The sequence below is a fragment of the Leopardus geoffroyi genome, chromosome C1 (genome assembly GCF_018350155.1).
Source record: "Leopardus geoffroyi isolate Oge1 chromosome C1, O.geoffroyi_Oge1_pat1.0, whole genome shotgun sequence".
NCBI lineage: Eukaryota > Metazoa > Chordata > Mammalia > Carnivora > Felidae > Leopardus > Leopardus geoffroyi.
In genome coordinates, this window is record NC_059328.1 from 100,149,629 (window position 1) to 100,177,102 (window position 27,474).

Below are 27,474 nucleotides of genomic sequence, written 5' to 3' on the forward strand. Positions count from 1 at the left end.
GGGCCTGGTGACGGGATGTTTCATTTGGTCTCACTGCAGTCAACTGCCTCTACATGCTCCCCACCTCCAAACCAAAGCGAAACTTTTCTCGATGAGTAAGTGCCATGTTCTTCTCTCTCGATAGGTCAACAAATCAGCAGGGCTTTGAGAACGATAGTCATGTGGTGGGTGGGCCTCACCTGACTGCAGCTTGAAAGGCATCAGAGAAGGAAGTATGCCCTGTGGCGCTTGCTTATGGGGTCCAGCGAAGAAGGCAGCTACTTAAAGACCTTGGCCCAAGAGTGACCATTGTCCACGTGGGAAGGCCAACCTACTCAGCTAGTGCACAGCTTGAGGAGGGGTGTGGAGCAAGAGGCTGTGAAGGAGAAGAGGGCAACCTTCCAGCCAGTACAGTGCCAAGCATGTAGTAGGCATTCATTAAGCATTTGTTAATGAAAGCAAAAATTTCTCCAACCAGACCAGTAAATCTTCCCTGGTGATCAGTGTGCTGGCTAATATGGCCAGCTCATCTCTGAGCTGCTTCTTTCTTTCTTTCTTTCTTTCTTTCTTTCTTTCTTTCTTTCTTTCTTCTTTCCTTTTTTATGTAAATTGTTTTAATGTTTATTTATTTTTGAGAGAGAGAGAGAGAGAGAGAGAGGGACAGGGAGAGAGTGGGAGAGGGGCAGAGAGAGAGGGAGACACAGAATCTGACACAGGCTCCAGGCTCTGAGCTGTCAGCACAGAGCCGGATGAGGGGCTTGAACTCACAAACCCACGTGATCATGATCTGAGCCAAAGTTGGATGCTTAACCGACTGAGCCACCCAGATGCCCCTGAGCGGCTCCTTCCTGGTGGGGTTTAGGGAAAAGGCAAGAGGTGCGCTGAACTTAATAGTGGGAAGGGGACACCAGAGATGCATAGCTGTGACCTTGGTGCCCCACACCAGCAAGAGTAAAAAGGATCAATTCTAGGTAACATTCCTGAAACACCAGCTAGCTTTGGTGACACTCTCTGGGGAGAAAAAGCGGTGCTGGGAATAGGTGGCAACTTCTCCAAAATAGGGACAGTTGTGTCCCCGCCCCAGCCAGGCTTCTAGAGCAGAAGTCAGAGTTCTCTGACTTGCTCCCTAGGGCTCCAGCATCCTCCTCCCCCAAGTGTTCTTCAGCAGAAGTTTTCTCCCCAGTGTCCAGAAGATATTTTTCTTCTATTCCAACAATTACGGGAAGTCCCACAACCTGAGCACATTCCATACATGTTTTCTCCCTGGAATCCCTAGGCTCTGTAGAATCAGCACTTTTTGTAGCAGAATAAATAGATAATAACGGTAATAAATATATATTCTGTTATGAAAAAGCACATCTCCTCTGAGAGACATGGGATCCTACACAGCAATATATATAGTCAATCTTTATAGAATCCTTACAAGTCAGGTGTAAGGTTTTTAGAAGATAAACTCTGGAAAGAAAACATTAAAAGTTGGGAGGTCTTTGTATTCTTTACAGTTGAAGAAGCTTGAAAACCTGTGCCATGATAAGCTGAGGGTTTTTGTTATAGACACAGTGGGGGTTCCCAAGTAAATCCTTGCTTAGAGCATTTTGCTTCCTCTACCTGGCTGTTCTTTCCTGGTAGTTGGGGAGGCAGTGGGGGGGGGGGGGGGGTGGGATGCGAAATTCCAGGGTTTGGAATCAGACAAGCCTAGGCTTGGATCACAGCCCCCTGCCACCTATGAGCTGTGAAATCATACCCTGGTTCCTTAACCACTGTGAGCCTCAGCTTAGTCATAAAATGAGGATCGTAATACAGATGTGTGTAAAGTAGCTAGCATAGTCCATGGATATTGTCAGTGCTCAAGAAATGTTAACTCTCTTTCCTCTTATGCCTCCAAACATGCTATACACACACACACACAACACACACACACATACACACACACGTATATACTATATCTATATATATCTATATCTATCCATCTATATCTATATATATGACAAAATATTTTTTAATATATACCTCTTACTCCTTTTATTATTTTTAATGTTTATTTGTTTTTGAGGGAAAGGGAGAGAGAGAGACAGTGGGAGAGGGGCAGACAGAGAAGGGGACACAGAATCTGAAGCAGGCTCCAGGCTGTCAGCATAGAGGCCAACAAGGGGCTTGAACCCACGAACTGCGAGATCATGACCAGAGCTGAAGTCTGATGCTTAACCTACTGAGCCACCCAGGCGCCCCATGACAAAATATTTTAAGTTGTTCAATAAATAACCATGTGAGCTTCTGAGATCACAAAAACACGTATTACAGAGTCTGTTCCCAAAGAGCTCAGATTCTTTTTCCTTTTTTTTTTTTAATGTTTATTTTTTGAGAGAGAGAGAGAGAGAGAGAGAGAGAGAGAGAGAGGAAGGAGGCAGAGAAGGAGGAGACAGAGAATCCCAAGCAGGCTCCGTGCTGTCAGCACAGACCCTGATGTGGGGTTCAGACTCCCGAACCGTGAGATCATGACCTGAGCTGAAACCAGGAGTCGGATGCTTAACCAACTGAGCCACCCAGGCATCCCCCAAAGAGCTCAGATTCTGTTGGGGAAGTAAAGTCCAAAATGGTAGGTGTCATCAAAGAAATAGTTTTAGGGTGCTGCATAAGGAGCAGAGGCAGGGCTGGGGTGAAGGGCTGGGTGGGGAGGAGATCTGGGAAACTCCCCAGAGTATGGGGCCTATGAAAAGGAAGAGGACATATTTTAGGGAAAGGAAAGGCTAGGCAAGATGATCATAAAAACTGTGGTGCAAGGGCAGGGGCACCTGGGTGGCTCAGTTAGTTTAAGTGTCCGACTTTGGCTCGGGTCGTGATCTCCTGGTTCGTGAACTCGAGCCTTGCATCAGGCTCTGTGCTGACAGCTCAGAGCCTGGAGCCTGTTTCAGATGCTGTGTCTCCTTCTCTCTCTGCTCCTCCCCAACTCATGCTCTGACACTCTCTCTCTCCACTCATCTCTCTCTCAAAAATAAACATTAAAAAAATATTAAAAAATAAACTGTGGCGCAAGGGTAAGAGAGGCAGCTAGTGAGATGGGAGGGTATGGATCTCAAACTCATCCCACGTATGTAGCTAAGGAAGGTGAACTGAGTCATGAACCTTATGGAGTGTCAGCGAAGTTCAATCAGGGGAGTGACATCATGAGATTTGCATTTTAGGAAGCTCCCACTGGGAGCCCTGTTAAAGATGAGTTGGAAGGGAGGCAGACACAGAGCAGAGAGCACTATTTGAAATTGATAGTAGGAACCCAGGTGAGACAAGATGAAGGTCCAAATTAAGGCAGTGCTTTAATGAGGGATGAGAGAAAAGCAGGCAGTCAGTGTTAGGCAGCATCATCTTCAGGATTTAGAGACTGATTAGGTGCATGTGGAGGGTGACTGGGCAGAAGGGGAGAATCAAGGATGAATAAGAAGTTTCTAGCATGGGTGGTTAGTGGGGACATTCACTAAATGAGGTAATATAAGGTCTGATGGAGAAATTAGTTCAATTTTGAATAAGTTGAGCTGGAATTGATGTGTGGAGTATGTGTGAGTTATCCAGAGAGTTCTACCCAATAGACATGGGGATTTCCAAGAGAGATCTTTGCCAGAGCTGTAGATTAGTAGGCATCAACTCATAGCCAATAATGGTGTCCAACGACGCATCCCTGAGATACTATTGATCAGGGAAGTACAGAAGAGGAGACTGAAGGGGAACGAAAGGAGTAGCCAAGAGGTAGGAGGAGAACCAGGGTTTGGTGGTATCCTAGAAACCAAAAGCAGAGAGCACAGCAAAAGGGAAGGGAAAGCCAACAAACTCAACTATTGTAAAGAGGTCAATTAAGATAAGAACGGGCAAGTGTCCATGGGATTTCACACTGCAGGGCAATTGCAGAGAAGTAATGAGAAAAGGCAGACCACGGTGAAAGAGTGGACACATCAAATATAGATTACACTTTCAAGAGCTTTGATGTAAAGGTAAGAGAGAAGATAAGTGGCAAGAGGTGTCAGTGAAGTTTTACTTTGTTCTGTTTTGGTTTGGAGCTGGTAGGGACTTGAGCACTTTAAAAAATTCTAGAGGGGAAAGAGACCTCAGAGAGGAAGATGATGAAGCTATACCACCTGCTGACTGCAGTGCCCCTCCATGCCACCTTTGGTCAACACCTACTAATCCTTCACCTCCCAACTTATCTGCTACCTTCTCAGGGACTAACATGCTACCAACTCTCCACTTCTCAGATGGTTTTCTGCCACCTCCCTGTGGCAATTTCTGGGTGGGTTAGTTTAGGACTACCTAATAAATCTGTGGAGCACTGTGGCTCAAGTGGAGAACAGAAAAGTTAAGACGCATCTCCCTGGGGGAATGGAATGGACCTGGCATTTGCTTCTCCATCTGACTTCCTTACCTATGACTAAGCCAAGGCAGGGGCTAGAGATACCTTAGTCTTCCTACCTCACCCTCAGACCCCAGACATAAATGTCTTATTCTAGAGAATTCTCTGTAATTAATAGGCAAGATTATAAGGCTTTCTGGGGACTGGATTACTTGTCATCGTATGTATTTTTTACTCTTCCCCAGCTTCTAGGTGGGTAAGGATATACTTAGAAAGTGACCCTTCAAAGGAGATATGTGCCCCTACCACACTGAAGTTTCTGGAGAGACCATAACATTTTTCTATGCTACCCCGGTGCCTCCCACAAAGTCTGGCACGTAGTACTCAATAAATGCTTCATGAAAGAATGAGCAAGCGAGTCTTCAGTTGGGATGAAACAGGATACTGTCAGGCACCATTCATTCTGGGATGCGCTTGTATTGGGTTCCCGAACCCTACTTTCATTTCTTGGCGGGAGCCAACTCTCTCCCGTGGCCACACTTGGCATGGTCCGTTGCTGAATTTGGGTTGGGGTGGGGGCAGAATTGGTAGCCCCCTCGCTCTCCGGTATCTGTCCTCTGCTGAAGTCAGTACTTCTGAGGTAATATGGAAAAGGAATGCTCCTCGTGGTGTATTTGGCTGTGGGTGGGAGCAAGTTATCAACCAAGCCTCGTGATGAAGTGTTCTCATTACACTTTTGGCTCTGTCTTGCAGACCTTGTACTTCGAGCATCGGGCACTTACTCGGATTGATTCAAAATGCCAAACCTTAATGGTTTGGGTTGTCGCTAATTCTAATCCAGATATGGGTGAGAGGCAGATGGTGGGGACTGGTGATTGTGGGATCTAGAGCAAACCCTGCCCTCCCAGGAGAGGTAATTTAGAAGCACTGGAGCTGACAGTTGCTAGCTGTTGGCCAACTCGGCACTGTGAAGAGCGCCTGTGCTATCCTTTGATGGCAGATTGCTCCACACAGAGCAGTCTCCTCCCCATTAAGATACCCAAGCCCTCTGGCAGTCCCTTCACACTGAAGGTTAGAGTCTCAGGGGAAAAAGAAAAAAAGCCAAGTACCGGATTTCTTCTCACCTTCTGCGTGCTGGTGCAAATCTCTTCAGTATCGCACCACCGTCCTAGCAACGGTGACACAGAGGTGGACTCTCACTTCCCAATTCTCTGCCTCCCATGATAGGGAAGGGAAGTCAGAGTCTCCTATGTAATCATTCAACTCTCAGTGGAACATCACCCAGCCATGGAGACGGAGGGACCAGAGACTTGAGGGAGAGACTGGGCCTGTGGAAGAACGTGGCCAAGCTTGTGGTGCCTGTGTGGGGAACCAGCTGGTCAAGCCCCGTTTTCTACCCGGTCTCTTGGGAGAGCACTGCCTGTGATTTTCCTACCAGCGTACTGATAGTTATTCCTTGCTGACTCAACAGATGTGCTGAGCACTCTGTTAAATACTTCATTATCTTATCACGACTCTAGAAATTATTATCCCCATTTGATCGATGAGGAAACTAAGCATTATTGAGGGCAAGTAACTGGTCCAACGTCAATAACAGTATGTGGAAGAGCCAGAATGTGAACCCGGCTCCCTTCGAGATGGAAGAGGTACTCAGTCGCTACTGTGCGTACGAGTAGCGTGAAGTGTCAAGGCCAGTGCTCTTCTCCGCTGTTTTCTACAGCTCCGGTCTCTTTCAGCACTGCCATTTCTACCTCCTTCCTACCCACATGCCTTCAGATATATTAAGATAAGATCTGGGGAGATTTATTGTAGTCAAGCAGGGCCTTGGAGAGAGGGGTCAGGTAGGATATAGAGAGAGAGGGTGATAATGAATTAAAAGTCTAGCTTTATCATTGCCCACCCTTTCAAAAACCAAAACCAACTCGAGGGCGAAGAATATACATGAGACCAGAGAAAATCCAGCTGCAAACTCCTTCAGCTCGTCAAGTCCTGTTCAGAGCTAGCCTCATGTTCAGTGATGGTCTTTACTCTGTGTAACAGGACGACAGCCACCCTGGGTTCCTGTGTGTGCAATGCACTCACACAATTGATTCATCCATCGGTTTCCATTGATGACCTATGGACAAAGTGCTGTACAAGATAAAAAGACGCATAAGACATGGGCCCTGTCCTTCAGGAGTTCACAAGGCAGGAGCCGGACAAATGTTTGAGGCTCTTTCTTGACTTCCAACAAAGAGACGTTCTTCAAGGTGCAAATGCATCAACAATGCCAAAAATGGAATTCTTGTGGTAGAGGTTGGTGGAAATGACCTCCAAAGCCGTTTACATCTCTAATAGTCTATAATCCCGTGAATCCTATAACTTAACCTCTGAAGAAGAACTTGCTTATGTCATTACAATTTTCCAATAAAAGCACAGCTACTATTAGCATCAGAGTTTTCCAAAAAGCCCCAAGTTCAAATATCCTGTCATAAACAAATGTTGTCAGAAGACTACATTTAGTGGTTGGTGTCTCTCTAAGCATGTGCCTTTGTGCATGGAGGCTCTTAGGCACTGCTTCCCGGAACCTGTGGTGTTTGCAGCCCTGTCCCCTTGCCTCTCTGGCCGTGTGGCCAGGAGCCACTTTGGGACTGCTTGTGCATGCCTGGCGTGTTTGTGCGCTGACAGTGCCCCCCTCCTGCCCCCGCCACGGACTGCAGTTGCTGGAAGATTGTGTGCTTTAGCTTGCCTTTATATAGTAGCCTTTGCCCAGGTGGTTGCAGTCAGTCCGGTTCGATTCAGATCAGCCAACGTTGTCAGGCAAGTGCCGGGCATAGCAGGGGACACAGAAACCAATGACGCTATCAGTGGCTATCGGTTGTACTCAACTGTGATGGAATGAAGGAGATGGATAAGGAGGAACAAAAGTGGTCTACACCAGGGGGTATGTGAGAGGAGCATTGGAGAGGACTGTGCCCGAGGCAGGTAGAGGACCCAGGAGAGGAAGTGTTGTCTGAGCTGGGTCAGGAGGACCCAGAGGATTAGGATGCAGAGAGCATGCGTGATGGAGGCAACAGTAAGGGCAACACAGGAGGGGAGCCAAACGGAGGGTGCCTGGGTGGGGGGATCCCAACAGGAGAGTCCGGACCGAGCTTCTCACTGTAGTTGTGTAAAAACAGCGCACTGTGTGAGTGTGCACACTTGCATGTGTGTGTGCTGCGTGTGTGTCCATGTGAGTACGCACACTTAAGCAGCAGCAGTGGGAATAACTCAGTTAAAAATTCAGGACCAGCAACAGAGCTGAGAACGAGGGTTGAATTACAGATATCTTTTCTGAGGATAGAAGATTAAAGGAGAGGTTTTCTTTTTTTGTTTTATTTTTCTTCACGGCTGTTGGTTTTAAGTAGGTCATTGGAACCCCCCCACCCAGTGGTTGGGACAGGCTGGGTGAGGGCAGCTAGGCTGGAAGAGCCCTATTCTGGACTCCTCTGCCCACATACGATTTAAAGGGCCCACCACTACTTGGCCCCACTATTTTTACATATTTTATTTCCCTGTAACAATAAATCCCCCAAGTGTTTATCATTGATTAGTGCAGGTAAGCTGGAGACTAATTATCTTCTTTATTGTTCTTTTCATTGCAGAGCCCACATTTCCCTCCAGGATCTGCTCATCAACACCTTTACTCTATTTCCTATTCACCTGCCCCTGCATTCTGTTTATCCTTCTGCTCATTTCCCTCGTCTGCTTGTACCACAAAGCCAGGAGGTTGTCGGCACTGAAGCTAAACGCGCTGAAAGAAAAGACTCTCTGGGTGGATTTGAAACGGGCTGGAGACTGGGTAACCACCTGGAGGGAAGAGGAAGACCGTTGAATCCCGAGAGCCGTCTGCAGCCCTATGGAAAGTGTGGGCTCTGGAATTGGACTGAGCATTGGTGTGAATGAATCCTGATTGTGTCCTTCTTGGTGTGTGTGGCCTTGGGCAAGTTACCTAGGAATCAGAGGGAATGTGTATGTGGTTTCTTTGTGTGTTAAGTCATCTACCCCTTGCCTTCGACCAGGAGCTAGATGATTTACCCTGTGTTTCATTTGCCACACCTCACAGAGGTTCAGGGTCCCCTTCTGTAAGGAGAGAACCTCCCTCACACAGCCTCTTGGGTATTAGTTGCGATCCTATGGCGAAGCCCAGGGTGAGGCTGCCCTCTGCTTTCTCCTCCCTTATATCACTGATTCCCAGGAAAACATTCCGAGTGGTCCAGTCACACTGGCTCTAGGTAATCTTTTGCCCCCAAATAAGAGGTGTGGGAAGGGGCCTGATGTCAGCAAGGCAAAAAGGAATTGGGAATATGCCCTTCATTCACATCAGATCTACTTCCCAATGTGGATGTGACTTCCTTCAATGCAGAAATCCTGTCTTGCCCCCATCCCATCTATAAATGCTACTCAAGGACAATCTCTGCGTAGACGGTACCTAATTAATATTGATGGATTCTTTGAAGAAATTATAAAGCATTTTGTAGTCTGAGTTTCTGTTTCCTCTTTCTTCCTCCCTCCTTCCCTTCCTCACTTTCTCTGTTTTCTTTCTTTCTGCCTGTCTTTCTTTCTTTCTTTCTTTCTTTCTTTCTTTCTTTCTTTCTCCTCACCTCACCTCTCATCTCCTTTTCTTCTTTGCTCTATAAGACTATTAGGTCATTAGGAAAAACTTTTTTTTTTTTTTTTTTTTTAACGACAGTCAACCCCAAGGCCTCATATCTCCCCTTCCTCCCCACACCAAAAGATCCATCTGGGTCCTGGCTTTTAGCCAATGCCTTATTTTCTTTGACCTGACAGCACTGGGTAGTAGCACAGAGTGTCGTGGTAGTTCTTTGGGGGAGGAGGAGTAACAGGGCCCCTGTCCCCTCTTTCTTCAGCAGGGGCTGGGAGCCCAGGGGGATCACTGGGTCAAGTCTGGTTCCTCAGAGTCCCCAGTTCTCAGCCAGGAAAGGTCAGGAGGGCTGGGGTTGGGGAGTGTCATGGCTTACGGCTTTTAACAACTGGCCCCCAGGATATGACAACTGTTCCCACTGGGCTTGAGGTCTCCTCATCTTTGTTTCAAAAGCTGCTCAGGCCCTATCATAGCCAGAATTGGAAATCAATCAGTGCCACCTAACAGACTTGAGAAAACGCATTTATTATCTATGTGACCAATGGGGTTGCTTTAACACTTGGTGATTTGCATGTCCAAGGAGAGCAATTTATTTTTAATTATTTTATCAAGCACACACGTCTTCTGCAAACATAATTAGTTCCCTTGCCAGGGGATTACCAGGGCTCTGAGAACTCCCACTGTAGCCTATGGGTTCCTTACGTTTCTCTCCCTTTATCGGCTCATTTGAAATACTACAAGTGTTTCCTTAAATGTGTCAACACATTTGTCTCTTGTCTCTCAGGTAGGGTGGCATATTTTTCAGAAAACAAAGCTAAAGTTATGACTCCTTGGAAAGTGTGATGCCCCCTGCCCACCCCCCGCCCCCGGCAGAAACCTGGATTTTAACTGGTATTTTGAAGAGAAAGAACAGAATTGAGCCCCGTCAGATAATCCCAGCAGACTCTAGTACTGTCCCCTGCCTGGGCTACTCTTTCCCCTTGTCTCTCTTCCTCTGTCCTCAGCTGGGCCCCGCCTTTCAGAAGCTTGGAGCTCAACAGCTCTTTTTCACGTCTGAATCTGGCTCAGACATCGCACAGAGCAGACACTCAAATGTCCAACCGCACCACCCAGCGCAGAGCACGGGAACGATTATTTCCCAGTGAGCACCTCCTAGTGTCTGGCAGAGATGGGGGTGAGGGATCTAGTGGTGACCCGACCAACATGGTGCCCCATCCCCTGGGGTCATCACCTTGCATCTTCTGGATGCTCTGCTTTCATACAGCACGTTAGATGTTCAGAGAAGCCACACGGCTCCATTTGGCCCATGGGGAATTTTCAGGCAACCAAGCCCCAAAGTCATCTTTTCTCTTTTCTTGAACTGAATAAAATTTTTCACCTAACTCAGGAGACATTTTACATGAAACCTCTTCTTTTTCCAATTATGTACTTCTTCCATTTTCCTGTCTAAAACTTAGTACAGAATTGTACTTTTGTTCATTGATTTCAACTTTTCCGTTCTATGTCAGCACCTGGTTTTCCCGTCAGCATCTTGTGTTTCAAACCCTCTTTGGTAACAGAACAACCCTCTGTCTCAGGAGTTGGCCACCTATGGCCCACAGGCCGAATGCTGCCCACCACCTGTTTTTTAAAATACGATTTGTGCGAATACAGCCACTCCCGTTTGCCTGCATATTACCTCCGGCCGGTGTCACAATAAAACGGCAGTGGTGAGTCACTGCCAGGGGGGCTATATGACCCGCAACGCCTAGAATGTTTACTATCTGACGCTTTACAAGAAAAGTTTTCCAACCCTGCTCTTTTTTAGTGGCTAGTGTTCTGTCTCCGCCATGCCCTGTGCTCCTGGGAAATTTTATTTGACCTGTTGTATCTGTATCTGCAATATACCTGATTAACTGGAAGAATAATCCTAAGCCCTCTGGATCAGTGTCCAGTCCAAACAGTTGTGAAGTTCGAATCCTCTCCCCATACTCCTACTGGAGATGGAAAATGCATCACTCCGGAGGTATTCCTACTCTGTGTGGGGTGAGACGACAGGGAGGTGACAAAGGCATGAATAGGCTGTTTTTGTTCTTTATAGTCTATTGAGATGTATAGGAAACCAGATCTTGAACGTGCACAAGAACTTGGCCTTTATTTGGTGGACAGTGGTGAGCCATTGAATGTTATTTAGCAGGGAAGGGGCAGCTCCCTTCAGGAGAATTGAAAAAGGAGCAGCGTAGATGATGGTTAGGGGTTGGGTGAGGGCTGGGGCAGTAGTACCAGGACAAAATGAGACCGCTAGCCTCAGGACACCACCTCCACTGTCCTCTAATTTGTGTAACAGGGATAAAAACACTTTATGAGGTTTGTGGACTGAACCAAACTGTCAGAAAGTTTCAAGTCTTACAGCAAGCTCAAAGAGGTAGCTAATGTATATTTGTTAAAGACAATGACATGTTATGAGATTCTTCTTCTGGTTAATAAATATTAATTTTCTATTGATAAGTGTAGAGATGAGAGAGTAGTATCCTTTCACTTAATTGGCTTTCCATTTACCTTATCTTTTGTGTTTTTAAAGATTTTATGTATGTATGTATGTATGTTTATTTTAGACAGAGAGAGAGAGAGAGAGAGAGAGAGAGAGAGAGCGCAAGCACCGTGGGGGAGGGGCAGAGAGACAGAGGGGGACACAGAACCCGAAGCAGGCTCCAGGCTCTAGCTGTCAGCACAGAGCCTGATGTGGGGCTCGAACCCACAAACTGTGAGACCATGACCTGAGCTGAAGTCTGACGCTTAACCAACTGAGCCACCCAGGCACCCCTAAAGACTTTATTTTTAAGTAATCTGTACAACCAATGTGGGGCTTGAACCTACACCCTTACCTTATCTTTTTGATGCTTGCTTTTTTGTTTAATTTACTTGTTAGACATTTGGAGTTTCTACTATGTCATATTTAAATCCAAGGCTCCTTTTGGATCAGCTCTGACTTCCAAATAGAGATATTTTGACTAGAAGAATAATTATCACATTAAACCATTTGCTGAGATGGTTTTGGCTAGGAGGTATAAGTTCATATGTCATAAATAACCAGTATATGAAAACCTGAATTCGTTATGCCTTTAAGGTCACAATGGTACAGGGTGTTGAAAGTGTGTGCTTCAGTTTTAAATGGAGAGATAATCCATTTTTGTGGATGGAGAGTCCCAATACTGTTAAGATGCCAATTTTCTCCAGATTGCTCCATAGATTTGATGCAGTGGTTATCAATCGGGGAGAGAGGGCAGGGCAGTTGTGCTTGCCAAAGGACATTTGGCAATTTACAGACACATTTTTTTAAATAATTTTTTTAAATGTTATTTATTTTTGAGAGAGACAGAGAGAGGCAGTGCATGAGCAGGGGTGCGTGAGCAGGGGCAGGCAGAGAGAGCAGGAGACCTAGAACGTGAAGCAGTTCCAGGCTCAGAGCTGTCAGCACAGAGCCCAACATGGAGCTCCAACTCACAAACCATGAGATCATGGTCTGAGCCTAAGTCAGATGCTTAACTGACTGAGCCACCCAGGCGCCCCTTGACCTGTGTGGCACCACCTGGGGTGGGGGGAAGGGTTACTACCGGCACTTAGTGGGCAGCGGCCAGGGTTGCTGCTAAATCTCCTGCAATGCACAGGACAGACTCCTTTCCCCACAGCAAAGCCCAAAATTTCCATAGCGTTGAAGATAAGAAACCCTGGTTTAATGGAATCATAATCCCAATCCCAGGTAATTTTAGAAATCGATGGGCTCATTCTAATAAATGAAAATATAAATAATCTAGACAATATTTAGGAAGAAAAAGTTGGAGGAATTATGAGCTCAAGTTCCAGGACATTCTATAAAACTATAATAATTACAACAGTGTGTTGTAGGAGCATCTGGCTGGCTCAGTCCATGGAGCATGTGACTCTTGATCTCAAGGCCAGGAGTTTGAGCCCCATGTTGGGCATGAAGATTACTTTAAAAATAAAGTGTGATGGTATATATATTTAAAAACTATGTATTATAGGTGCAAGTATAAACAAGGAAATCAATGGAACAGAATAGAGCCCAGAAATATACATACATATGTAGATTTACCTAATTTCCATTATAGGTGCTACTGCAGTGGGGAAATCATGTTTCTTCTAGTTAGCTGACACCATTGGATATTCATATGAAAAAAAAAAGAAACTTGACACGTACCTCACATTTTATACTACAAAGGAAAAAAATAAACTGGGCACCACTAAAATAAACTATTCATCAAAGATATCATTAATAAAGTGATTATACACAAGCCATGGATGGAGGGAAAATATTCACAAATCATATCTAACAAAGAATTTATATCCAGAATATACACAGAACTCCTATAAATAAATTTTTAAAAAATGTTTAAATGTTTATTTTTGAGAGAGAGACAGAGAGACAGAACGTTAGCAGAGAGGTGCAGAGAGAGAGGGAGACACAGAATCCGAAGCAGGCTCCAGGCTCTGAGCTGTCAGCACAGAGCCTGACGCAAGGCTCCAACCCACAAGCCACAAGATCATGACCTGAGCCGAAGTCAGATGCTTAACCGACTGAGCCACCCAGGCGCTCCTATAAATACATTTTTTTAAAAAAGGAGGAGCATGAAGCTCATCTTAAAAATAGACAAAAGACTTGTACAGGGGTTTTACAAAAGAGAATTATCAACAGTCAATAATCACATAGGTCAGTTCAGGCTTCATGAAGCATATGCCAAGATGGGATTAGACATACAAGGGGTCTACTGAGGGAAATGCCTATGAAGGAAAAGGGGGGTGGGGCAGGAGAAAGTGGGGAGAGCCCTGGACTGTGGTGCAGGTTTGACATCTATAAAAGGATCAGGGAAGGAAGGCGGATGATATAGGAAGAACTTTAGACACTGCAGTTTTGAGGTAATCTGGGCCAAGCTGATGGGAGTCTCTTAAACAAAGATTGGCTATTGGAGAAGGGCTCCACTGGGCAGAAATGGTCTAAGTCTAGTATCTCTGCCCTGCTTAGTCTTTGACTGGAAACAGAAAATTTCCTGGGAAAATGTGGCCTCAGTGTGAGCATCATGACAGATATGATGATCTAGCTGCTGGAAGCTGTCAGTCAGCTATGTTCCCTGCAGAAGGTTCCCTTAAAGTGAGATCTGAATAATGCAGCCCCGTGGCCACAGCATCTGAAAAGACGCTCAACATCATCACTCATCAGAAATCTACAAATTAAAACAACCATGAGATACCCGGATGATTAAAATGTTAAAGACAATACCAAATATCAAATGCAGGTAAGAATTTAAAGTTACCAGAACTTAATACGGTGCTGGTGGCAGTGTAAGTGTGTTCAACTATTTTGTAAAATAGTTTGGTAGTTTTTGATAAGCAACTCCACTCCTTGCGTTTACCCGAGAGAAAGGAATAGCTCTATCCACCAAAAGACATAAACGAAAATACAGCTTTATCCATCATTGCTAAAAACTAGGAACAACCCCACTGTCCATCAGTAGGTGAACGGACGCATAGTTTATATATATTGTGGAATACTACACATAATAAAAATGAACAAACTGCTGCATACGTGATGGCATGGATGAATATCACAGGCACAAAAGGGTATGCACTATAAGATCCATTTATTTGAAATCCAAGAACCGGCAAAACGAATCTATGAGGACAGAAGTCACCATAATCATTTCCTCTGGCAGGGGGAGTATTGACTGGGAAGTAGCAGGAAGAACCTTCTGGGGCAACTGAAATGTTTTTTATCTTTATCTAGGTGATGGTTTCATGGGTGTATGTATACCTACGTAAAAATTTACTAAGCTTTCTTAAGATCTAGCAATTTATGTAAATAATCTAATATATAACTTAATAAATATATATAGTAGTATATAACTGAAATAACTGTATGTAAATAACTTACACCTAAGTTAAAATTTTTTTTAACCTTTATTCATTTTTGAGAGACAGAGAGAGACAGCACAAGTTGGCTGGGGGGGTGGGGCAGGGAGGGCAGAGAGAGAATGAGACATAGAATCTGAAGCAGGCTCCAGGCTCCGAGCTGTCAGCACAGAGCCCAACACAGGGCTCGAACTCATGAACCACGAGATCATGACCTGGGCCAGAGTCAGAAGCTTAACTGACTGAGCCACCCACGTGCCCCAGAAAAAAAATTTTTTAAGTGTTTGAGAACCAACTAGATGACCAACACAGAGGGAGGGATTTTAATACACTGGGAAATAAGATTTTATTTGTTCCACAAACATTTCCAGATATTCCGCGTGTGCCAAGACATATGCTGGGAGTTAGGAATGCAGAAATAAGTGATATCATCCATTCCCTCTAGGAGGAAAGGAGAAGGGAGCTGATGTTCACTATGTTGAGCCGCCATCATGGGTTAGGAGCACCAGAGCTTTACAACAAACTTGTGAAGCTGAGATCTGACCATAAACCAGGAGAAAGCAGTTAAGTATCATGCTTTAAGTATCAAAAGGAGCTGGCCCTTGAGCCCAGATGCATGAACTCCAAAAGCAACACCCTTTCTATCACACTGTGCTTCCTCTGCTTATAAAGATGCCACCATCTCATTCTGAGCAAAGAGCTGCACACACAAGGTAGAACAGGAGAACCACTGGGACAGAAAAACTAATGCCAGATGTTTGCTTTGTCACATGTTAGGATCCGGTTTGCTCTAAAAAGGGGAGACTAAATTTAGACAGGGGACAGGGGACCCCTTGGCACTCTTTGCCCTGGTTCCCACAGATGTCCATTTAATCCCATGTGTGTTGATTGCATGGCTACTCTGTGCTACCACAGGATGCTGCCCAAATAAACACATGAGAGCGTGTTTTTGTTATGGTCTCCCACGACTGAAGGCAAATGCTACCAGTTCTTGAGTCTGTCTGTAGGGAATCTTCGTACTGTTTAATAATCTCACGGCAGCTGAGTACCACCCTGCTGGCGGCTAAGAATTGTTTGAGGATCTTCTGTTCTCAATACCCAAGATATGACCCTCCCCACCCCCCAATAAAATGGTGCTGATGTCAGGATGGCCTTTACTCCTACACGTGGGCCAAATACCTCCTAGTCCCAGAACTGACAAATCGGGATGCTGTGCGAAAAAACCCGATCAGTATTAGGACCTAACGTCAGGTCCGAACACACACGTACTAAATTCTAAAGTCTAAGTTTCCAGTCCAAATTCCTTGCTCAAAACTTTTCTTCTTCGAGGGAAGGTATCCAGGGTAGTATTCAGTTTGGGTCGCTCAGAAGCAGTAAACCAGGAGCCGTCCCAACCTGGCAACAGAAAGCTAAATGGCAACTATGATATTTAGTAATCCTTTCACACAAAAGAGCCAACACGTGAGCCCCTGTGAGAAGAAAGCCGCAGCAAGATAAAATTGAGGCTGCCAAATACTCCCTCTTAGGGCTCTCCACTTTGACCCCTTGCTCCTTTTTGGTGGGACACCCAACGAATACATCTGGTTTCTTAGTAGTCAGGAAGGTAACCTCTGGATTCAGACTGCCTGCGGGGAAACCCTGACATCCTTCGCTGGCTGTCATCTTTGCCAGTTAATCTTTCTTTGTCTCACTGCCCTTGTCCCTCCAGGGAGGGGATCCTCACTACTCCACAGAGTCTGTTGTGAGGGTTAAATGAGATAGGCGCGTAAAGGAGACAGAACTCATAAGTGTTGGGCATCAGCGACAGGCTGGACATTTTAATCGTCTCTGCTCCGGAAAAGGAAACCAGATACCTGCATTTCGCCTTCTAAATTCTTAACATGATCGTGGAAAGAACAGGGTATAGACATGAGGTCCAAGCATGGGCTTTGCTACAAAATGGGATCATTGTTTGGGTCCACCGCCCATGAGCCTAATTTTGGGAAGGATAAGTATGAAGTTTCAGGAAAGAGGATATCAAGGCAAATGTGGACAGAGGAACATTCGGACAAAATTGTCTGAGTGCTTTACAGTTAAATGAAGAGACAAGGGAGTTTAAGCTTAACTGAGTTTAATCCAGGAGTTCCAAGTGAAGATATATAAATATATGGGAATTAATGGGGAAGGGAGTCACTAGAGACTCCTATCCTGAGGTAGTGTATACCTGTATTAATTAGCTAATTCAATTTGCATGCAGATTTGAGTGCAAATGGCACATCTGGAAAACAAATGTTACGGTAGATAGCAAATACTTAGCTTGGGAATTTGTTTTAGTCAGCTCGAGCTGCCGTAACAAAATGCCATAGACTGGGTGGCTTACACAACAGAACTTTAGTTTCTCACGGTTCTGGAGACTAAAAGTCCCAGATCAAGATGCCAGCCAACTGGCAAGCACCCTCTTCCCAGCTTGTAGACTGCCAACGTCTCTCTATGTCCTCATGTGACAGAGAGAGAGAAAGAGAGAGAGAGAGAAACACACACACACAGAAGAAGAGTCTCTCTGGTATCTCTAATAAGGGCACTAATCCCTTCATGAGGGCCTCAGCCTCACGACCTTACCTAAACCTAATTATCTCCCAGGGGCCCCTCCCCCACATACCATCACACTGGGAAACTGAGCTTCGTCATATGAATTCGGGGAGACACAGTTCAGTCCATAGAAGAAATTGACAGTGTAATTAATGCACTGGACGGTGCTTTGCTCCATACCTGTGTCCGTCATGCCTGTTAACATGCTTCAGGTGCGGTAAGTTATCTGGTATGTTTTATTGTACATGCACACTCTTGGGTAGGGTGTACGGCTTAAAAACAAAATCACTCATGCGAACAGAATGTCCCCACCTACCACCTAGCCCTGCTCCAGCTGTTCTGTCAGACTTAGGCAATGACGAAAGTGGCAGGAATTATGTCACCTCGAGAAAAGTGTGAGGATGGAGAGGGACGACTTCAACGTGCACGCAGAGCTCCGGGCAGGCAGGCAAAGAACCCGGGTGAGTCCTCCTGCACAGCCAGTCCTTAATGCTGTCTCCCAGCTCCAGGACTGAAGACGAAGACCCTGAGGGTTGGCAGGAGGGGTAGCGGGAGCAGGAAGAGAGAAAGAGGAAGGGGAGAGAAGAATGAGGCAATTAGCATAAAAGTGAGAAAGCAGAAATAAAAGCCAAGGTCCCACAGAAAGACGAACCTAGAAGCCCCTGCCCCACTCAAGCTCTTCTCTGGGGCTTAGGTGGGTCGGTCCCATCCGAAGCACCAGGCACCAGTAGGTTCTGAAGGAACCCACGGACTGGGAGACAGAAGGAGGCTGCCTGCTTCCCGGAAGAAACTTCCGGATGGCAGGAGGGGCGCTAAGCTCTGCAGTACTGGGGCCAGGCCTCACTGGGCCCCCCGGGCTACTGCAGAGGGGAGGCTGTGTCTGCTCTATGGAAGACTTCTGCTTCGAGTGAAGGTGGAAGTCGTCCAGGAAAGGGGGGAAAGCTCTAAAGGGGACGTGAAGAGCTCAGAAGAGCTCCGTCTTTTGAAGGGGATGCTCTGGGCTACCCAGGAAGGCCGCCTCGGCTCTCCCTCAAAAGAGTTATGAACTCTCCTTCTTCTCATTGTCCGGCTGGAGCAAATCCCTCAACTCGCACCGGCCCGCCTTCATCCCGATGCACGTGAAGCCGGAGAGAGGACCCGGAGGGAGGTGGAGGATTAGATAAGAAGTGAGAAGTGACAGACGGGTGTCAGGCAAAGACAGGGGACTGTGTGACTGTCACTGAGTGAATCATTAGTCTGGTGTGAGACAGGGGCCTCTTGTCCCGAGGAACCACATCCCCCTGCAGCTTCTGGGCCGCTTCCTGTGCTGCTCACCAAGAAAAAAAATCACCCAGATTAACCTCACTTTCTCGTCTGCTCTGCTGTGTGGACTGGTAAATCGGGACAGGGACAGAGTATGCACGAGCTGCAGGGAGGCATCGAGGCAAGAAAGGGCAACGTTTCATTTCAGGGACTCTGTGCCTGACCGAATAACCATACCCAAATCATGATGCCGCGGCCGGCCCATGTGCCTTGGGCACATGATACCCAAGTGCTCTGCCCGGTTTAGCACTTCTCGTGGCAACTGAAATGGAATCCAGGGGAGCGGGCTTGTCAAGTGGTCGGCTGACACACAGACAGGAGGTAGCACTAATAGGTCAGCTGACAGGAACAAGATTCAAAGAGATCTAGACAGGTGAGAAAGATGGATCCAAACTAGCAGGATGAAAGCTGGAATCCAGAGTTTAAACTCAAGCAATTAGGTGTACCGGGTAGGGGAGACGCGAGTTCATGCGTGAAAAACGAAAGCAGTGGTTCTGGTTGATTGCACACTTGATGTGAATAACTAGCGTGACATATTTGTTAGAAAGCAGAGAGAAATTTTGTGTTGCCTTATATTGCATGTATATATGGTCGTATCCCAAATAAAGGAGATAATTATCCCACAGGATTCTTCATGCCGAATTCTGTTTGAGAGGCCTCAGATTAAGCAAACGTCCATGGAAAAGTGCTGGTGAGGGGTCCCGGAGGGGAGGGAAATGATCACAGCCGGTGGAGCAGGCTCTCTGAGGATGTGGGGAGGATGAGACAGCCATATTCAAATATTTGAAAGTGACACTGAAAAGAATTAAGTGTATTATGTGTCACTCCAGATTACAAATAAGTGGAAGTTTCAGACAGAAAGACATATTTCTCCTCAACAGACATTAGAATTAACTGGCAATTTGAGATACCCTAACAGAGAATTTGCTGTGACTTGAAGTCCTCATGCTGAATCCATTAGGGATGAAGTGGAGGGGATTGGGCGGGCACAGTTGGTGACTTTAGTCCCTTCCGCTCTATGGTTTAGTTCATTTCACTTACTAGATATTTACTGAGTATCTACGCAGCATGGTGAGCAAAACAGAAGTGGTCTCTCTTGGCACCTACATATATAATCTATGCGGAGGACACAATCAACAAATAAACAGACCATGCAAACTACATGTTATGCAGAAAGCAAACAGGGAGCGGAGGCAGGGAGTAGCAAGGAAGGACCTCTTTAGATTAAGTAGTCATGGAAAGTCTCACTGAGGTGATACTTCAGATGAGACCTGAAGACCTAGGGGCTAGGCTTTTAAAGAACTAGGGAAAGGGCACCTGGGTGACTCAGTCGGTTAAGCGTCCGACTTCGGCTCAGGTCATGATCTCACGGTTCATGAGTTCGAGCCCCACATCAGGCTCTGTGCTGACAGCTCAGAGCCTGGAGCCTGCTTCGGATTCTGTGTCTCCCTCTCTCTCTGCCCCTCCCCCACTCGTGCGCGCGTGTTCTCTCTCTCTCAAAAATGAATGAACATTAAAAAAAAAAAGTTAAGGGGCGCCTGGGTGGCGCAGTCGGTTAAGCGTCCGACTTCAGCCAGGTCACGATCTCGCGGTCCGTGAGTTCGAGCCCCGCGTCGGGCTCTGGGCTGATGGCTCAGAGCCTGGAGCCTGTTTCCGATTCTGTGTCTCCCTCTCTCTCTGCCCCTCCCCCGTTCATGCTCTGTCTCTCTCTGTCCCAAAAATAAATAAACGTTGAAAAAAAAAAAAAAATTAAAAAAAAAAAAAAAGTTAAAAAAAAAGATCTAAAGAAACATGTCAGGCTGAAAGTACAAACAACATAGTGCTTGCTTCAGCAGCACGTATACTAAAATTGCAACGATACGCAGAGGATTAGCACAGCCCCTGTGCAAGGATGACAAATTCTCAAGGTGTTCCATATTTTTGGTTCCACTCAGAACCAGCCACACGGGAGCATGGGCAGAGGGTTATCAAACCCTTTCCCCTTCAGCATGGGCTATGGCCACTGGTTAACTGTCTAGCTCTGTCGAAATATGGAACATAAGGCCAGGCAATCTTGCTCATGGAAAAATTATCCCTGATTGGCATATTAACATTAATCTTCTTTGAGTGTGGGAAAAGAAAGGAAAGGAAAGGAAAGGAAAGGAAGGAAAGGAAAGGAAAGGAAAGGGGAAAAAAGAAAAGAAAAGAAAAGAAAAGAAAAGAAAAGAAAAGAGAAAAGAACAACCGAACAATGGCCTTAAGGTAAGACAAAGCCAGGCACGGGAGGCAAGGAGCGCAGGTCAGGACAGCTGGAAGGCAGAAGGCGAGGAGGAGAATGGCAGAAGGTGAGAAAGAGAAGTGGACAGGGCCAAAGTCACATGGGGCCCCCATGAGCCAGGATGAGGGTTTCAGCTTTTTTCTAAATTCAATGGAAAGCCAACAGAAGCATTTTTAAGCAAAGAACAACAGAATCCAATTCATGTTTTTAAAAGGTGGATGAGTTCTTTTTTTTTTCCTTTAATGTTTATTGATTCTTGAGAGAGAGAGAGAGAGAGAGAGAGAGAGAGGAAGGGGTAGAGAGAGAGAGGGAGACAGAATCTGAAGCAGGTTCCAGGGTCTGAGCTGTCAGCACAGAGCCGGATATGGGGCTCGAACTCACGAACTGTGAGATCATGACCTGAGCTGAAGTTGGACGCTCAACCAACCCACTGACCCACCCAGGGATTTTTTTTTTTTTTAAATAATAAGAGTAACACATGAGAGTTGTAGAAAATAAAAATAAAAATCTGACCCATCTCCCAACCCAGCCTCTCAGAGCCATAGGAATGGAACCACACGATATGTACTCTTAAAAGTTAACAGTCTGTTGTAGTTAAAAAGTATTTTTCACATGACCATGATCATAGTGTATATACAATTGTGCTGGGGCGCCTGGGTGGCTCAGTCAGTTGGGCGACCGACTTTGGCTCAGGTCGTCATCTCACAGTTTGTGGGTTCAAGCCCCGTGTCGGGCTCTGCGCTGACAGCTCGGAGCCTGGAGCCTGCTTGGGATTCTGTGTCTCCCTCTTTCTCTGCCCCTTCCTGCTTGTGTTCTGTCTCTCTCAAAAATAAATAAACATTAAAAAAAAGTATATACCATTGTGTTACTTACCATGATCACAAACCAGAACTATTTCTTTGATGTCCTTGGATTTATAACAATTGATGTCATTTTTACTTAGGTTTTAGTTTAAGTTCCATACAGATCTTTAAAAGAAAAAGCCTTGCAAAACCATTGAAAAAGCGGAAGATGATGGTTAGCAACCACATGCAAAGGAGCTCAACTGTTGAGTCATCAGGAAATGCAAATTAAAACACAGAGGAGACACCACTTCACCACAACGAGAACCAGTACCATAAAAAAGGCAGACAGTAACAAGTGTTGGTGAGGATGTGCAGAAGTTGGGCCCTTTATACACTGCCCGTAAGAAAATAAGATGGCATAGCCACTTTGGGAAACAGTTGGGCCATTTCTTAAAGACTTAAACATAAACTTAATACACAACCAGAAATTCCACTCACAGGTATGTACCTGAGAGGAATGAAAACTTTGTCCACACAGAGGCTTGTTAGTGTTCATGACAACACTGTTCTTAATAACCCCAAAGGGAAAACGACCCAAATGTTTATCAACGGATGAATGAATACAATAGGATACTCTTTGGCAATAAAAAGAATGAAATATGGATACATGCTACAACATGGAGGAAACTCAAAAGCACTAGGCTAGGGAACAGAAGACAGGCAATTTGTTACATGTTGCATATTCCATTTACATGAAATGTCCAGAAAGACGAAATTTATGGACAGAAAGCACATCGGTTGTTGCTTGAGGCTGGGGGTGTAAGTGAGGATTGCTATACACAGGTTCAAGGGAAATTTGGGGGGGGGGGTGGTAACAGAAATGTTCTAAAACTGGATTGTGGTCATGGCTGAACAACTTTATAGGTTTACTAAAAAAGTACTGAATTGTACATTTACCAAAAAACCACAACAAGGAAGTAGATGAAGGAGGGCACGCCTTGAACCAGTTTGGGGACAATATTTTAAGAGCAGTGAAATTTGGACCCTAATAAAGACTATTGGTGCAACAAAAGAATTTCTAAGGTCTTTTGGCTTTTCTAAAAAAAAAAAATTTTAATGTTTTATTTATTTCTGAGAGACAGAAAGAGAGAGAGAGAGAACAAGCAGGGGAGGGACAGAGAGGGAGACACAGAATCTGAAGCAGGCTCCAGGCTCTGAGCTGTCAGCACAGAGCCTGACATGGGCCTCAAACTCATGAACCGTGAGATCATGACCTGAGCCAAAGTCGGATGCTTAACCAACTGAGCCACCCAGGCACCCCAGGTCTCCTGGCTTTTTAAATGATAAACCATATTTATCTTTAGCACAGTATCATTCTGACTGTGCTTATGTCAAAGGATAAGGTTAAAATGGTCATATATTTGAAAGGCACAAAATGAGAGGAAATTGAATTACCATTACATATCCTTAAACAAACAAAAAAATGAAACAGCAGGAGGGACTTGTGTTTGGTTTTTATGTTCGTAGGCTGCCACCTCGTGGTCATTTATAAGATGGCACAACTTGCTTTGTTTTTTTAATCTTGAATTTGTCAAGCCCTGTCGGCATATCACAAATATCTGAACGCTTGGCTATGCGTAGGTTAAATCCCTGAATGAATCACTGAATAATCTATACCTCATAAAAATACGGTAGTGGCAAGAACTGGACTGGGAATCTCAAAAAATCGCTTCCAGCCCCTGATCTGCCTGGTGTCAACTTTGTGACTTTGAGCCAAAACAAGAGTAATCTACTGGCCCTATCTGGTCCCAAAGTTCAAGCACAGGCTCTGTAAGACAGTGGTTAGGAGCATGACCTTGGGGTAAGTTCCTAACTACCCTGAACGTTGGTGTCCTACTCTTTAAAATGGGGATAAAAGAACACTCACTGCCAAGGTAGGTGTGAGAACCAAGTGTGAAAATGCATGTAAAATCACTGATCTCCGAACACCCTTCTGCAGTGACAGTGAGGGTTTCCTCCCGTGACCATGTGCTTCATGGGCACAAATCCTTTATCTGACGTTTTAAAGTAGTTACCTCTCCCCACCCCACCCCAAAGAAATAAGCAAAAACCCAGAAAGATACAAGTTCAGAAAACAAACTACGTTTCTTAGAATTATCAGCCGACTCGAAAAACACATTTGAACAATTTAATTATTAAAATGAGTGAAGCCAAAGTCTGCACAGAAGCTGGAATTTTACAAATAACTTAGAATCACCGATTATTTTTTTAAAAAAAATACAGACAGTGGCAAGGATGTCAAGAGGTGACTGGTCTAGCTGATCCTCTCTCTGCCAGTATCTTACAGGTAACTGACAGGTTTAGCACATGCCAGCTGGCACAATGGTGACCAGAGAAAAGAGAATTCTTTCATTTTCCCAAGAATTCAAATAAGTGTTTGCATCAAAGGGATGTTATGGCATAGGCCAGCGAACCAGTCTGCCTAAGGATCCACACCATCCGAAACTTAAGAGTTTCTACTATTTAACTCCATCACCCATTATATTTCCCTAGGATGTCAAAATGTCGAGATGATCCTAGCTTTTATTTGCCAGGCGGATGTTTTGGCATTGCTTAGAAATTAAGTTTTTTGTTTGCTTTTAAACAGCTTTATTGAGGGATAACTTAGATACCGTAGAATTCCCTAATACATAGTTGTCCGAGCCTTGGTAAACGTATACAGTTACGCAGTCATTACCACAATTTGATTTTAGAACAATTCCATCATACATTTTGCATCTGACCAGCCCTATAGGGAAAGAATTTACTGGATCATTAACGTGTGAGTTTAAATCATCTAGCCCTACAGAAGACGTGAATAGACATTTTTCCAAAGAAAACATCCATGTGGCCAACAGACACATGAAAAGATGCTCAATGTCACTCATCATCAGGGAAATACAAATCAAAGCCACACTGAGATACCACCTCACACAGGTAAGAGTGGCTAAAATTAACAAAAGATGCTGGCGAGGATGTGGAGAAACGGGAACCCTCTTGCACTGCTGGTGGGAATGCAAACTGGTGCTGCCACTCCTAAAAAGTGTGGAGGCTCCTCAAAAAATTAAAAATAGAACTACCCTACGACCCAGCGATAGCACTACTAAGAATTTGTCTAAAGGATACAGGAGTGCTGATGCATAGGGGCAAGTGTACCCCATTGTTTATAGCAGCACTTTCAACAATAGCCAAATTATGGAAAGAGCCTAAATGCCCATCAACTGGCAAATGGATAAAGATGTGGTTTGTATATACAATGGAATACTACTTGGCAATGAGAAAGAATGAAATTCTGCCATTTGCAGAAACGTGGATGGAACTGGAGAGTATTATGCTAAGTGAAATAAGTCACTCACAGAAAGACAGATATTATATATTTTCACTCATATGTGGATCTTGAGAAACTTAACAGAAGACCAGGAGGGAAGGAAAGGGGGAAAAATAGTTACAGAGAGGGAAGGAAGCAAACCACAAGAAACTCTTAAATACAGAGAACTAAGGGTGGGTGGGGGGGTGGGGGAGAGGGAAACGGGTGATGGGCATTGAGAAGGGCACTTGTTGGGATGAGCACTGGGTGTTGTATGTAAGCCAACTTGACAATAAATTATATTCATAAAAATAAAATAAAATAAAATAAAATAAAATAAAATAAAATAAAATAAAATAAAAAATAAACCACCTAGCCCTAGAACTTAGCTTAGGCATTCCTTTTGAATAAATGAGCTTTAGAGGAAAACAAACTAAAACTCTAAACTTTACTCAAAATAGAGGTTGATGAAGCACATTCTCTCCAGGGTCTGCAGGCTAATTAGAATATAAAGTAAATGTATAAATTAAGAATAAAAGTTAATACACATGCACTAATGTATGTATATATTTTGAAAAGTATATATTGTAGAATTCATTACAGTTTATGCCAGTATTATGGCCACCTCTCACCCAAGGACAACCTTATCTGTTTTCTCACTCTTATAAATATGATTATCAACTGTCTGGAGCTTAAACATTTTGATCTGGCATATTCCAAATTTATGGAAGAAATATTCTCCTTCTCTTTAATTTGGCTGTGATTAAATTAATCGCAGTTTATTGACTCCACTCACCTTGACACTGAATATCATTTTACTTGATTATTTAAGTGTTCCATTCAATATGTGCTAATGCAGTCTCCTTCATATACTAAGCTCCTTGTGGTTAGAAAAATTGTTTCAAACTTTGCGTGAAAATGAGTTTTATTTTTCTCAAGCACCTAGTTCACACTGGGCACACAAAAAGCTTTTTAATAAGTACTTGTTTCATTAATAAATGATACCTCAGGTCCGTCTCCCTTCCTGTGAAGCTTCTGCCCTCCCCCCACATTTACATTTATCATATATCCTAGATTTCCTAGACATTACAGAGTTTCTGTTCAACTGTCCCATAAGAACAGTTGCATGTGCCACACCATATGTCTGGGCATATGGTCCTCAATAGCTGTAATATGAATTCATCTCTACTGCAATACATCTCTTGATTTCTATTCCTCCCTTTCTGCTCACTAATCTGATTACCATTTCAAATACAGTTCCCTTTCTTTTACTTAACTTCATTCTCGATTTTTTAAAAGTTTCTTATGAGACACAGAGAGAGAGAGAGAGAGAGAGAGAGAGAGAGAGAGAGCGCACACGCGCGTGCGCAAGTAGGGGAGGGGCAGCGGGAGAGGGAAACGATTCCAAGTAGGTTCTGCGCCAATGAGTGGCGGGGGGTAGGGACCGCAGGCGGAGCTCCATCTCACCAACCATGAGATAGTGATCTGAGCCAAAATCAAGAGTCAGGAGGCTTACCAACTGAACCACCCAGGCACCTCCCAATATTTTTTTAACATTGCAAAAGCATACTAATAGAAAAAGTCTGACGATACAAAATACACAGAGTACACCAAAGGTAATCTATTTCTCTCCTGTTGTTCCCACTTGGACTCTTACAACTCAGGGCTCCTGCACCAAGAGGCCCTAGAGAACATTCAGTACACAACAGGATGCAGCTGGGCAGCCCCCTGGGCACTGTCGGTGGATCACCCACTCACTAATTCTGTGACCTTGGGTGAGTCAAATTTCTGGGAACCTCGGGACCTTCCGTATAATGCCCGTCTCACCAGGCGGTCGAGTCAAGAGACACGTCTACGTGTGAGCACCCTGCGAACTCTAAAGCTCCACGCACACTTAAAGGATCACTGGGGGGGTGTTGCAGAAGTCTTCGCGCCTGCGTCCCCCACGACGCGCCCAGTAGTAGCCCGCACCCCACTTCGCCCCAACCCTGTTGGGGTTCACAGGCTCCTCCAGCGGTAGCAGCTTCTCCGGGCCTACCCTCCCCAGGGACCGAGCGCCAGGCCCCGTCTCGGAGACGACCGCCAAGCTCCAGGCGCCGTCGGCCTCCGGGAGAAGGGAGCCTTCCTTGCAGAGCTCCCCTCTGCAGCCGCAACGCACGCTCCCTCTAGGACCGCCTCTAGGTCTCACCTATAAACTGGAGTCTCCCCGGCCTCAGCCTTGCCCTTGCCCCTCCCGTCAACAGCCAATCGAAGCTTCCTAACGCGGAAAGCCCCACCTGGAAGAGCCGCGCCAGCTGCAGCCACGCCCCACCGTTCAAACGCCGAGTTCCCGCGAAGGCGGAGGGTGAAGGCCACGCGCGGTGAATTATGGGG

At 45.2% G+C, this 27,474-nt stretch overlaps 1 protein-coding gene, 1 long non-coding RNA gene and 1 other non-coding gene across 4 annotated transcripts in view; 2 read left to right on the top strand and 1 right to left on the bottom strand.

Annotated features, from left to right (window-relative positions):
* The window catches only part of CD101 (CD101 molecule), a 40,014-nt gene extending 28,581 nt beyond the window's left edge, over positions 1-11,433 (top strand). Inside the window, exon 9 of the mRNA XM_045478803.1 lies at positions 7,939-11,433. Coding sequence (XP_045334759.1) covers positions 7,939-8,168 — 230 coding nt within the window. The 3' untranslated portion in view covers positions 8,169-11,433. The remainder of the gene's footprint in view (positions 1-7,938) is intronic.
* A 3,125-nt stretch (positions 11,434-14,558) lies between these two features.
* On the bottom strand, positions 14,559-27,434 carry LOC123598540. Of its 2 annotated transcripts, XR_006712676.1 has the most exons (3): positions 27,290-27,430; positions 17,728-17,937; positions 14,559-16,238 (listed from the first exon to the last, which is right to left on the bottom strand). It is a non-coding gene; the product is annotated as an uncharacterized LOC123598540 (long non-coding RNA). The 2 variants fall into 2 exon arrangements; XR_006712675.1 differs by having other exon boundaries at positions 14,559-17,937; positions 27,290-27,434.
* Positions 20,533-20,635, top strand: LOC123600149. Its single transcript, XR_006713527.1, has one exon. It is a non-coding gene; the product is annotated as a U6 spliceosomal RNA (small nuclear RNA).
* Positions 27,435-27,474: the final 40 nt, after the last annotated feature.